The sequence below is a fragment of the Cynocephalus volans genome, chromosome 8 (assembly GCF_027409185.1).
Source record: "Cynocephalus volans isolate mCynVol1 chromosome 8, mCynVol1.pri, whole genome shotgun sequence".
Classification (NCBI taxonomy): Eukaryota; Metazoa; Chordata; class Mammalia; order Dermoptera; family Cynocephalidae; genus Cynocephalus; species Cynocephalus volans.
Window position 1 is genome coordinate 114566070 of NC_084467.1, and position 12109 is coordinate 114578178.

Here is a 12109-nt window from a genome sequence, read left to right on the forward strand (position 1 = left end):
CTGTCACACTCTCTCAGTTCCTTGCAGAAATGCCACCTGAGTTTCCATGATATTCCAGTCCACCCTTTTCTTCCTATTTTACCTCTGCAACCCTGAAGACTTTCTTTTTGAACAGCACAGTTCATAAAATAATGAAGGCTTTACCTTGGACTTGGATTTCAACTGTGTTTGAAGAAACGGAGATATTATTTTTCTTATATCCAGTACAGTGATATACGCCATTGTCCTTCACACTTGCATTATCAATGTTGAAGACGGAGCTTTCACTAGAGAGTATCAGAACTGCATTCCTGAAAAATTTCAGAGTAGTCAGTGCTACTTTTGCCGTCTGCTGGCATCTCAGACGCACGGAGTCTCCTTCAAACACAGAAAGTGGAGCCTGCAGGATCAGCGAAGCTATGGGAAAACAAAAGACCCTTGATTTGATTCATCTCATTGTTTCCCCTTTCTTTTCATTGGTATTCTGAGTAGATTTCATAGGAAAAGGAACTGGGAAAAAGGATTCTTAAAATAGTTATCATTTAAAAAAAATTTTAAAATAAACACATACACCTTAAGAAAAATTAGAAAGCAGAAATTTAAGTAAAAATCACCTATCATCTCACCACTCATATTTTGGCATACATTTTCCGCTTTTCTACATTCATGTATGTGAGAGTCTGTGTGTATTTTTTCTTTTTATGGCATTGGAATGATATTTATATATCAGATAACTTGTCTTTCACTTACTGTGCTAAGAACACTTTCCTATGTCATTAAAATATCATTACTGAACTTGATTTTCAATGAAACCAAAGTTTTCCTTCACTGGCAGTAATAATTTATTTAAAGAGTCTTCTTTTCTTGACCATCTAGGGTCCTCCATTTTTGGGGATGTGTATCTATGACTATTAAATAGGTAAATTCTTAAGAGAGGAATTGTTAGGTCAAAGAGCTTGGGAATTTCATCTGTTCCTTTCTACTTCCACGCTGCTTCCACATTCACTAAATTAAAGGCATAATAATTAAGATGATACTGCTTCAACTTCAAAACAGATGGTTTTAGGACAATAAAGGAAATGCCTCTTTCTTTTAATCTATTTACCTATTATCCATCTATCTATATATCTATTTATATTTACCTATCAATCCCTTATCTAGATCTTTATAAAAAATCATCATGCTACTTATTATTCTGAGTAAAGAAAATGGCTTACACCTGTGCATAGATCAGGAGTCGTTCAGATAAACTGCTTCTCAAATTTCCTTTCACTTGAGTAGTTTGTAAAAAATACAAATTCTTGATGCTCAATCCTATAAATTTTGATTTAGTAAATATAGGGTAGGTCCTGAGTAACTGCATGATTAAAAAGCTTCCAGGTTTTCTGACTCAAATCAGACTAAGTTTACAGGTTTAGAGACATTAATGTACTCAACAGAAATTGTACCGTTTGTGTGGTTCATTGATAACGTTTAGCGGTTGTCTATGACAACTATGTCTTTTTGGTTACATACTTGAAGTCGCTGCCCATTGGGATGAATGAGTTTTATCCAGATAATTTATATTTTCTTCATTTTCATGTTCAAACTTATGAAGCTAATTCCATCCCTATCTGGTTGTATGCAGAGAGCTTTTTTACTGTTTCCTTGTTTGTTTAACCACAGTGTGGAATAAAATTCTTCACTCACGAGTCGTCTGAAGTGAATGGTGCTGATGGCTAGAGGGAAAAGTGGACTGAAATCTCATAAAGTTTTTATTTCTTTCACTTCTCTCTTACCTGCAGAAAAGACCAAGTGCACAGGGTTACTGAGGGGTGAGCCCTGGGCCTGACATCTGTACTCTCCAGATTCATTAACCTCAAGAGTATTCACTGGGGTTTCACTTGATCTTTCTGTCCCAAGGAACCATTTTATTTTCTTTGGTGTGTAGAAGGGAAATACATTGCACGTCAGTTCCACTGTCTGTCCTTGGAAGATGACAGTCCATGGAGGAAGGATGGAAATCACAGGTTTGGATGCAGTTGCTGAGGAAGAAAGAGAAAAAGAGGCTGAAATAGAGGTGCCTGCAGTCCCAACTGTGGCAGTTCCTGTGGGATAGACTAGAGGACCTGTCTTTTCAGAACTCCCAAGAGGCCCCCCAGAGAGAGTCATCATTCCCTCAGGGCTGTGTGTCAGCCAGCAGTGCTCCTCAGCCAAGGGACAGGGGTTGCTCATAGGATGGCAATGAGCAAAATGATTTCAAGAGAGTACCACTAGCAGGGTTCACTGTCAGATATCAGTGGCTAATTAGTCTGTTATGGCAGTGGATTCTAGAGAAAATCACCCCTGACCCTGCCGTTTCATCAGGTTCATAAACTCATAAGAACTCCTAAGGATGTTGTCAAAATAACATTTGCATTTTTCCTGAGGGAATAAGTCATATTTGGCACTGAGAAAAGCTTGGGAGATCAACTTCTCTAACACCTTCATTTTTGAGATGATGATTCAAATGACCAGAAAAATACCATCATAGTTAATTGTGGCAGAATAAGGAATAGACAAGTCATTCACTGGAATCCAGAAATGACCTAGAACAGGACACACTGGGTCAGCTGATTTTGGACAAGGAGAAGGCTTGTAGAGAGTTGTTGCTATTCATGCATCCTCAAATACCCAAGACACTCTCTGAACCATACGAATGGCAGTAAGAGTCATAACTGAGAAAGTGTGATACAGATAATTTGTCTTCTTCCTCAATATCCTCTTTTGTGCACATTTTTTCTTGTAAAAGCTCAGTTGTTGGTTGTTTTTCTGTTCCCCATACATTTCCTGGAGGATTTTACTCCTAAACCTGTAGAGGATGCAACATTCCTGCTGGCATCTCCATGGTGTGATTTCAGAGGAATTATTGTAGCTTGCTGACTGGACAGGAGCCTATCCCAAGTCCTGCACATTTGCCATGGAGTTGAAAATGTCCTGTCTGGCTAACGGGGTCCATTTGAAACAGGAGTAAGTGCAAGGCCTAGCAAAAGCCAGGAGCTGCCTGTGCATTTACCACCTCTCCAGGGAGGATTAGAGGGCTACCATGAAGCTATTCTGTCCCTTGGACAGTGCCAGTAGACCAGGTGATGGAGTTTGGATATGTTGTCCCCTCCAAAACTCATGTGGAAATTTGATCTCCAATGTGGCAGTGTTGGAAACTGATTGAGTCATGGGGGTGGATCCCTCATGAATGGATTAATGCTCTCCCTGGGGGAGGGAGGATAAATGAGTGAGTTCTCGCTCTATTAGTTCCCGTAAGAGCTTGTTGTTTAAGAGACCCTGGCACTCTTCTCTCTCTCTTGCTTCCTCTCTCGCCATGTGATCTGCTTGTACCTGCCAGCTGCCTGCCATTGTCCACCATGAGTAGAATGAGCCCAAGGCCCATGCCAGAGGCAGCTGTCCCAGAATCGTAAGCCAAATAAACCTCTTTCCTTTATAAATTACCACATCTCAGGTATTTCTGTTATAGCAATGCAAAACGGACTAATACACCACGTGACACTTTCACATCACTGCTGGCCTCAGCAAGAAAACACTCCTATTAGGGATCCCCAAGCATTCATCACAAATACATCATATTTATTAGAAAGACATTCTTATCCAGAGGCACTGAAAAGCAAAAGAAAGAACTTACCAAATCGTCCACTGACAGGAGCTACAAAAAAATAAAGAAACAGAAATGAGCACACAGCAAAGATTTTTTGGCTTTTCAAAGATAATTCTTGTTCTGTTCCTTCCATGTGTTGCTTCTTTCATTAAAAAATTCATAAAAAAATTTGATAATTATTTCTTGAATGTCTATATTTACTAAGTCATTGTACTTGGGCTTCTAAGATGAATAAATAAATGGTGTCTCCTAGCAAGAAGTTGATGGATGGAGGAAACAGAAACATGATGCAAAATAATATAATCATAATACAAGGAGGAGTACAGGGACCTCAGGAGCTGAGGGCAGCCCCTGCCAACAGATGGCAAGAAATTGGGGCAATGTTGCACAGGTGGCCCACCACTGCCACAGACACCACTGCTGAGTGGGTGGTTTGTCACAGCCACCACGACCACAAGAGCAGCCTGCAGCCACAGCAAGGGTGGCCTACCACCACAGTAGCTGCCAATGCCACTGCAGCAGCCACCATCACTCTGAAAGCAACCCAGCAACCACTTGACTGCATTGACAAAAGGAGGGTCACCAGTGGAGCCCTGGGAAAGAGGTGAGTGGGCACAGACCGATGACCCTGTGGCTCAGCCCACAGGGAGAATCACACTGGCCTTTGCAGTAGCAAACCTGGGGGCAGGAAGTAAGCATGCAGCCCATGCTAGTGCCTTGATCCAGGGAGAGACATATGTGGGACAGAGAGTGCAGAAACCCAGGATAGCCAAATAGAGTAAGGAAGAAAATTCCCAACCACCACCAACCTATCCCCCAAATGGGGGAAGATAGGACCTAGGAGTAGCCTCTGCCAGTAGGATAGAGGAAAGAGAAACCCTGCGCAGGGTCACCCATTCAAACTGAGGGGCTCCAGCATACCCCAATGCACCTATTAGAGTCTTGGGATGCTAGCCAGGGTGCCAAAAAGCCTGCCTGTGGTCACCTACCCCAGCCAAAGAGTGACAAGTAACTTTGGCACTTCTCCGAAGAACTTGAGAGCTTGCCCATGTCCATTATAACCCAACTCAGAGTCACTAACCTCAGGAAAGAATCACTAAGTGCCCCAGTACCCACTACTGCATCTACCTGGAGCCAATATGAAAGCACTCTGCTCAGTGGTCATTATAAAACACATCTACAGGAGGAAGTGTCTCTCCCTAAAGCCCGCTCCAGAGTAATAGAAGAAGCAACTACTCTACTAGAGGACACAGACATCAATATAGAGATACTAGAAACACAAAAATCAATAAAATATGACACTACCAAAAGAATAAAATAATTCTCAAGTATTAGACCCCAAAGAGCAGGAAACCCTTGAACAACTGAAAAGAAATTCTGATCAACAATCTTAAGGAAACTCAATGAGATACAGGAAGACTCAGTTAGATGACACAACAAAATGAGAAAAACTATTGAGGACTTGAAGGAGGAAATTTACAAAGATATTAATATCTTAAAAAAGAAGGTAGCAGAACTCCTGGAACTGAAAGATTCATTCAATGGACTAATAATAATTAAACAAACAAACAAAAAAACACAACTGAGAGCTTAAGCAGCAGGCTAGAGAAAGCTGAAAAAGGAATCTCTGATCTTAAAAATAGTCTTTTCAATATAACCCAGGCAGAAAATAAATAAATTAATAAACAAACAAATGAATGAATGAATGAATAAAATCTAAGAGAGGTAGCAGATACCCTTAAGCACATAAACATCTGAATCATGGATATTCTGGAATGGGAGGAGAAAGGAAAAGACATTGAAAACATAATAGAACAAAATAATAGAAGAAAACTTCCCAGGTACAGGAAGAGATGTGGACCTTCAGATCCAGGAGGCTCAAAGATCCCCAAACAGATTCAACTCAAAGAAGTCCTCTCCAATACAATTTTAGTCAAACTGACAAAAGTCAGAGACAAAGAGAGAATCTGAAAAACAGCAAGAGAAAAGTGTCAAATCACCTATAAGGGAGTTCCCATCAGACGAACAGTAGACATCTCAATAGAAACTCTACAGGACAGAAGAGAATGGGATGATATATTCAAAATACTAAAAGAAAAAAACTGCCAGCCAAGAATGCTATATTTAGCAAGGCTATCCTTCAGCAATGAAGGAGAAATAGTGTATTTCGCAGACAAACAAAAACTGTGGGAGTTCACCACCACACAACCAGCCCTACAAGAAATTCAAGAGAATCTTGCATATGGAAACCAAAATATGATAATTACTACCGTGGATACATAAAAAAGATCAAAACCTATTGGCTGAACAAAAATGCAAACTAGAAAGAAAAAGAAACTATATCCTACAACCTCAAAAAACTAACAAACACCAAAATAAACAATAAAAGGGGAAGAAAGGAACTAAAGATATTTAAAACATCCAAAGAAAATCAGTTTTCTTTTTTTCCAAGATGGTGGACTAGAGGTGCTCAGTATGCAGTCCTCTTGCAGAAGGGGTCCAGAGCAAGAACTGGACAGCTAGGATTGGCACAGGAGGAATTCTCCTTTGTGGGGAGAAGAATCTTTTCAGCCACGAGCACTTCCCAGAGGTATTCCTTCTATTGGACCTGCCCCAGCCTGCCCAGTCAGCACTGCTGCAGTCACCTGAGTCACTGTTTAGTCCCCAAGACATAGTCTGTCTCCTCCCAGAGGAGTTCATTCAGCTCCCTGCAGTGACCACAAGCACACCTTGCTGCACGGCCCATGCTGCCTGCAGCTGTGGCCCCAGCACCTGGAGACCCACATCAGGCAGACCTGGATCCAGCTACCACAAGACTTCTGGTCCCAGGTACCAGAGTCCCACACTGCATGGCTTCGGTCACTGGAGTCCTGTGCCACCTGGTTAAACCCTCCAGAGCCCCACTCTGTTTGGCCACAGCCACTGGAGTCCTGCCCTGTGAGGCTTCAGCTGTCAGAATCCCACAACCCCTGGCTATAGCCTATGGAGCCTCACTCTGTATAGCCACAGCCAAACAAAATAGACAAACCATTAACCAGACAAATTAAAAAAGAGAGAAAACCCAAATAGCAAAAATCAGAAATGAAAAAGGAGACATCACAACTGATATCCCAGAAATACAAAGAACTATTACAGACTACTATGACAGCTACACAGCAACAAATTTGAAAACCTGGAGGAAATGGATAAATTTCTGGACACATACAAACCACCAAGACTGAACTGAGAAGAAACATAAAGACTGAACAGACCAATAATGAGCAATGAGATTGAAGCAATAATCAGAAGTCTTACAGTAAAAAAAAAGCCCAGGACCAGATGGCTTCTGATAGAGTTTGGATGTGTTGTCCCTGCGAAAACTCGTGGAAATCTGATCCCCAGTGTGGCAATGTTGGGAGCTGTTTGTGTCACGGGGGTGGATCCCTAATGAATGGATTAATGCTCTCCCTGCGGGAGGGGGCCTGAGTGAGATTTTGCTCTATTAGTTCCCATGAGAGCTGGTTGTTTAAAAGACCCTGGCACCTCCGCTCTCTCTCTCTTGCTTCCTTTTGCCACATGATCTGCTTGTATCTGCCAGCTGCCTGCCACTTTCCGCCATGAGTAGAAGTAGCCTGAGGCCCACACCAGATGCAGCTGTCCCAGAATCATAACCCAAATAAACCTCTGTTCTTTATAAATTACCCAGTCTAAAGTATTCTGTTATAGCAACACAAAACAGACTAATACAGAAAACTGGTACTGAGGAGTGGGGTGTTGCTATACAGATATCCGAAAATGTGGAAGCGGCTTTGGAACTGGGTAATAGGCAAAGGGTGGAGGGGTTTGGAGGACTTAGAAGAAGACAAAAGGATGAGAGGATGTTTGGAATGTTATAGAGTTAAATGGTTAAATCGTTGTGACCAGAATGTTGGTAGAAATGTGGACAGTAAAGGCCATGCTTATGATGAGGTCTCAGATAGAAATGAGGAACTTATCAGTAATTGTATGAAAGATAACCCTTTCTACATCATAGCAAGGAACTTGGCTGCATTGTGTCCATGCACTTGGACTTTGTGGAAGGTGGGACTTGAGAGGTGTGAACCAAAATGTTTGGTGGAAAAAATTTCTAAGCAGCAAAGCATTAAGGAAGCTGCATGGCTACTTGCAACAGCCTATGCTGAGTTATGTCAGAAAAGGCATGATGTAAAGCCAGAATTTAAAAGGAAAGCAGAGCATAAAGATTTGGAAAATTTGCATCCTGGCCATATGGTAGAGAAGTAGAGAGCAAGAGAAAAATGCAAGGGTGAAGCAGATAAATTGGTTGCTAAAGACGTTAGCTTGGTGATGAGGCAGCCAGATGCTAATAGCCAAGACAATGGGAGAAAGGCCCTGAAGGCATTTCAGAAGTCTGGAAGAGTGCCCATCCCATCACAGACCCAGAGGCCTAGAAAGACTGAGTTGTCCCAAAGGACTGACCAGGGGTGCAGCTGCCCTCAGGAACCTGCTCCCTGCATCCCTGCTGCTCTGTCTGGAGCAGCCCTGCCTCAAGCAGCCCCAAGTGTGGTTTGTGCAGCATCTCTGGAGAGCACAAGCTGGAAATCTCAGTAGCATCCACATTATGTTAAGTCTGCAGGCCAGCAGAGGGTGTATGGAAAAGCCTGGGTGCCCAGGCAGAGATCTGCCGCAGGGGCAGAGCCACCACAGAGGCCATCTACTGAGAGCCCCCACTGGAGAAATGTCTAGTAGAGCCAAAGCAGTGGGGCTGCCACCAGGACCTTAGAAGTGTAGGGCCAATGGCAACATATGATACTGGTCTGGAAAAGCCACAGGCCTGGCAGAAATGTGAAAGTGAGGCTGCCTGATGCTTTGGGGGCCCAGATGACGCACTGTGCCCAGGATGCAGGACTTGGAGTCAAAGAAGATTATTTTGGAGCTTTAAGATTTAATATCTGCACTGCTGGGTTTTGGACTTGTTTGGAGCCTGTTTTTCCTTTCTTCTGGCCTATTCCTCTCCTTTGGAATGGGAATGTGTATGCAATGTCTGTTCTACCATTGTACCTTGGTAGTAGATAAATTTGCTTTTGATTTTTACAGGTTCACAGCTGGAAGCAGTCTGGTGTTTGGTCTCAGATGAGACTTTGGACCTCGAACTTTTAAGTTGGTGCTGGAACAAGCTGAGACTTTTGGGACTGTTGGGATGGAATGATTGTATTTTGTATTGAGAGGGACATGAGTTTTGGGGGCCAGGGGCAGAATGATAGAGTTTGGATGTGTTGTCCCTGCCAAAACTCATGTGGAAATCTGATCCTCAGTCTGGCAATGTTGGGAGCTATTTGAATCATGGGGGTGTCCCTCATGAATGGATTAATGCTCTCTCTGGGGGATGGGGGCCTGAGTGAGATCTCGCTCTATTAGTTTCTGTGAGAGCTGGTTGTTAAGAGACCCTGGTACCTCTGCTCACTCTCTCTCTTGCTTCTTCTCACCATATGATCTGCTTGTACCTGCTGGCTGCCTGCCACTGTCCGCCATGAGTAGAAGCAGCCTCCACCATGAGGTCCACACCAGATGCAGCTGTCCCAGAATCGTAAGCCAAATAAACCTCTGTTCTTTATAAGTTACCCAGTATGAAGTATTCTGTTATAGCAACACAAAATGGACTAATACAGCTTCCCTGCTGAGTTCTAGCAAACCTTTAAAGAGGAATTAATATTAATTCTTTTCAAACTATTCCAAAAAATTGAAACAGAGGCTGTATTAGTCAGGGTTGTCCAGAGAGACAAAACCAATAGGATATGTTATAAATATATGAGAGGGAATTTATTAGGGGAATTAGCTCACACAATTGTGAAGAGAAGTCCTATGACAGGCCGTCTGCAAACAGGATGCCAGTAGTGTGGCTCAATCCAAGTCTGAAGGCCTCAAAACCAAGGAAGCTGATGGTGTCCTTGGTGTAAGTCCTGGGACCCAAAAACTGAAGAGTCTTGAGCTCTGATGTCCACAGATAGGAGAGAAGAGTGTATCCCAGCTCCAGTGGATAGGGAGAGAGATTCACCTTTTTTCTCTGTTTTTTACTCTCTCTGGGTCCCCAGCAGATTGGACAGCTCCTGCAAGCATTGAAAGCTGGTTTTTCCCACCCAGTCCACTCAGGCTCTCACACTAATCTCTGCTGGAAACACCCTCATGGACACACCTGAAAAGATAGCTTTATCAGGTTTCTTGGCATTCCTTAATCTATTCAAGTTGATACCTAGAATTAACCTTCATAGAGGCCATTCTCCCAAACTCATGCTATGAGTAAGGGTATTACCCTTATACCCAAACCAGACAAAGATACAACAAAAAAAGAAAACTATAGGCCAATATCTTTGATGAACATAGATGCAAAAATTTTCAAAAAAATATTAGCAAATAGAATACAGCAACACATCAAAAAGTTTGTACACCATGAACAAGTGGGGTTCATTCCAGTGTTCAACATATGCAAGTCAGTGAATGTGATACACCACATCAACAAAATTAAGGACAAAAACCATAGGATTATCTCAGTAGATGCAGAAAAAGCATTGACAAAATTCAACTTCTATTAATGATAAAGACTTTCAGCAAATTAGGTACAGAAGGAAAGTATCTCAACACAATAAAAGCCATATACAGCAAACCCACCACCAATATCATCCAGAATGGGGAAAAGCTGAAAGCTTTTCTCTTAAGAACAGAAATGTGACAAGGATGCCCACTCTCACCACTCCTATTCAACACAGTATTGGAAGTACTAGCCAGAGCAATCAGGCAAGAGAAAGAAATAAGAGCATCTGTATTGGAAAAGACAAAGTCAAACTGTCCCTGTTTGCAGATGACATGATCCTATATAGATAAACCTAAAGACTACAAAAAAACTCTTAGAGCTGATAAATGATTTCAGTAAATTTGCAGGATAAAAAATTACATGCAATAAACCAGTAGCATTTTATACTACAATAAACTAGCAGAAAAAGAAATCAAGAAAGGAAGCTCATTTACAATAGTCACCAAAACAACAACAACAACAACAACAACAACAACAACAACAACAAAAAACCCCTAGGAATAAATTTAATCAAGGAGGTAAAAGATCTCTACAATGAGAACTAAAAATCACTGCTGAAAAAAATTAAAGAGGACACAAAAAGATGGAAACAGATTCCATATTCTTGGATTGGAAAAATCATCACAGTGAAAATGTCCACTCTACTCAAAGCATTCTACAAATTCAATACAATCCACATCAAAATACCAATAATTTTCTTCACAGAAATTAAAAAAAAATCATAATGTTCATATGGTACAAAAAAAGACTTCAAATAGCCAAAGCAATCCTGAGCAAAAAAATAAAATAAAATAAAATAAAAAAAAAATAATGCCAGAGGCATTACACTTCCTAACTTCAAATTACACAACAAAGCTATAGTAACTAAAACAGCATTGTGCTGGCATAAAAACAGACACTTGGACCAATGGAACAGAATAGAGAACCTGGAAATCAATACATATACTTACAGCCAACTGATCTTTGACAAAGGCAGCAAGAACATACATTGGAGAAAAGACTGCCTCTTCAATAAATGGTGCTGGGAAAACTGGACATCCATTTGTAGAAAATGAAACTAGACCTATACCTATTGCCATATACCAAAACCAACTCAAAATAGACTGAAAACTTAAATATAAGACCTGAAACCTTAAAACTCCTGGCAGAAAACATAGAGGAAACACTTTAGGATGTAGGGCTGGGCAAGCACTTTATGAATAAGACCCCCAAAGCACAGGCAACGAAAGAAAAAAGTAAACAAATGGGATTATATCAAACTGAAATGCTGCTGCGCAGCAAAAGAAACAATTAGCTGAGCAAACATACAACCTACAGAATGGAAGAAAATATTTGCAAACTATACATCTGATAAGGGATGATATCCAGAATAGACAGGGAACTCAAACAACACTGAAGAACAAATAATCCAATTAAGAAATGGGCAAAAGAGCTGAATAGGCATTTCTTAAAGGAAGACATACAAATGGCCAACAGTCACATGAAAAGACTCTCAGAACTACTAAGCATTAGGGAAATGCAAATCAAAACCATTTTGAGATATCTTCTCACCCCAATTAGACTAGCTATTATCAAAAAGAATATAACAAATGCTGGCAAGGATTTAGAGAAAGGGGAACTCTCTTACATTATTGGTGGGACTGAAAATTAGTAGAGCCATTATGGAAAACAGTATGGAGATTCCTCAAATACTCCAGATAGAACTGCCATACAATCTAGCGGTCCCACTGCTGGGTATATACCCAAGGAAATGGAAATCATCATGTCGAGGAGATACCCTGCATTTCCATGTTTATTGCAGCTCTATTTCCAATAGCCAAGAGTTGGAACCAACCTAAATATTCATCAACAGAGAACTGGATAAGGAAAAGTGGTATATATACTCAATGGAATCCTACTCTGCCATAAAAAAAGAATGAAATTCTGCAATTTGCAGC

General features: G+C 41.2%; 1 protein-coding gene across 1 annotated transcript in view; it reads right to left on the reverse strand.

Moving 5' to 3' along the window:
- Positions 1 to 10365, reverse strand: part of FCRL5 (Fc receptor like 5) — a gene marked incomplete at its 5' end in the record, with an annotated part of 32459 nt that extends 22094 nt beyond the window's left edge. The window contains 4 exons of the mRNA XM_063105851.1: positions 145 to 396; positions 1758 to 2003; positions 3635 to 3655; positions 10344 to 10365. Of these exons, the coding sequence (XP_062961921.1) occupies positions 145 to 396; positions 1758 to 2003; positions 3635 to 3655; positions 10344 to 10365 (541 nt within the window). The remainder of the gene's footprint in view (positions 1 to 144; positions 397 to 1757; positions 2004 to 3634; positions 3656 to 10343) is intronic.
- Between the last annotated feature and the right edge of the window lie 1744 nt (positions 10366 to 12109).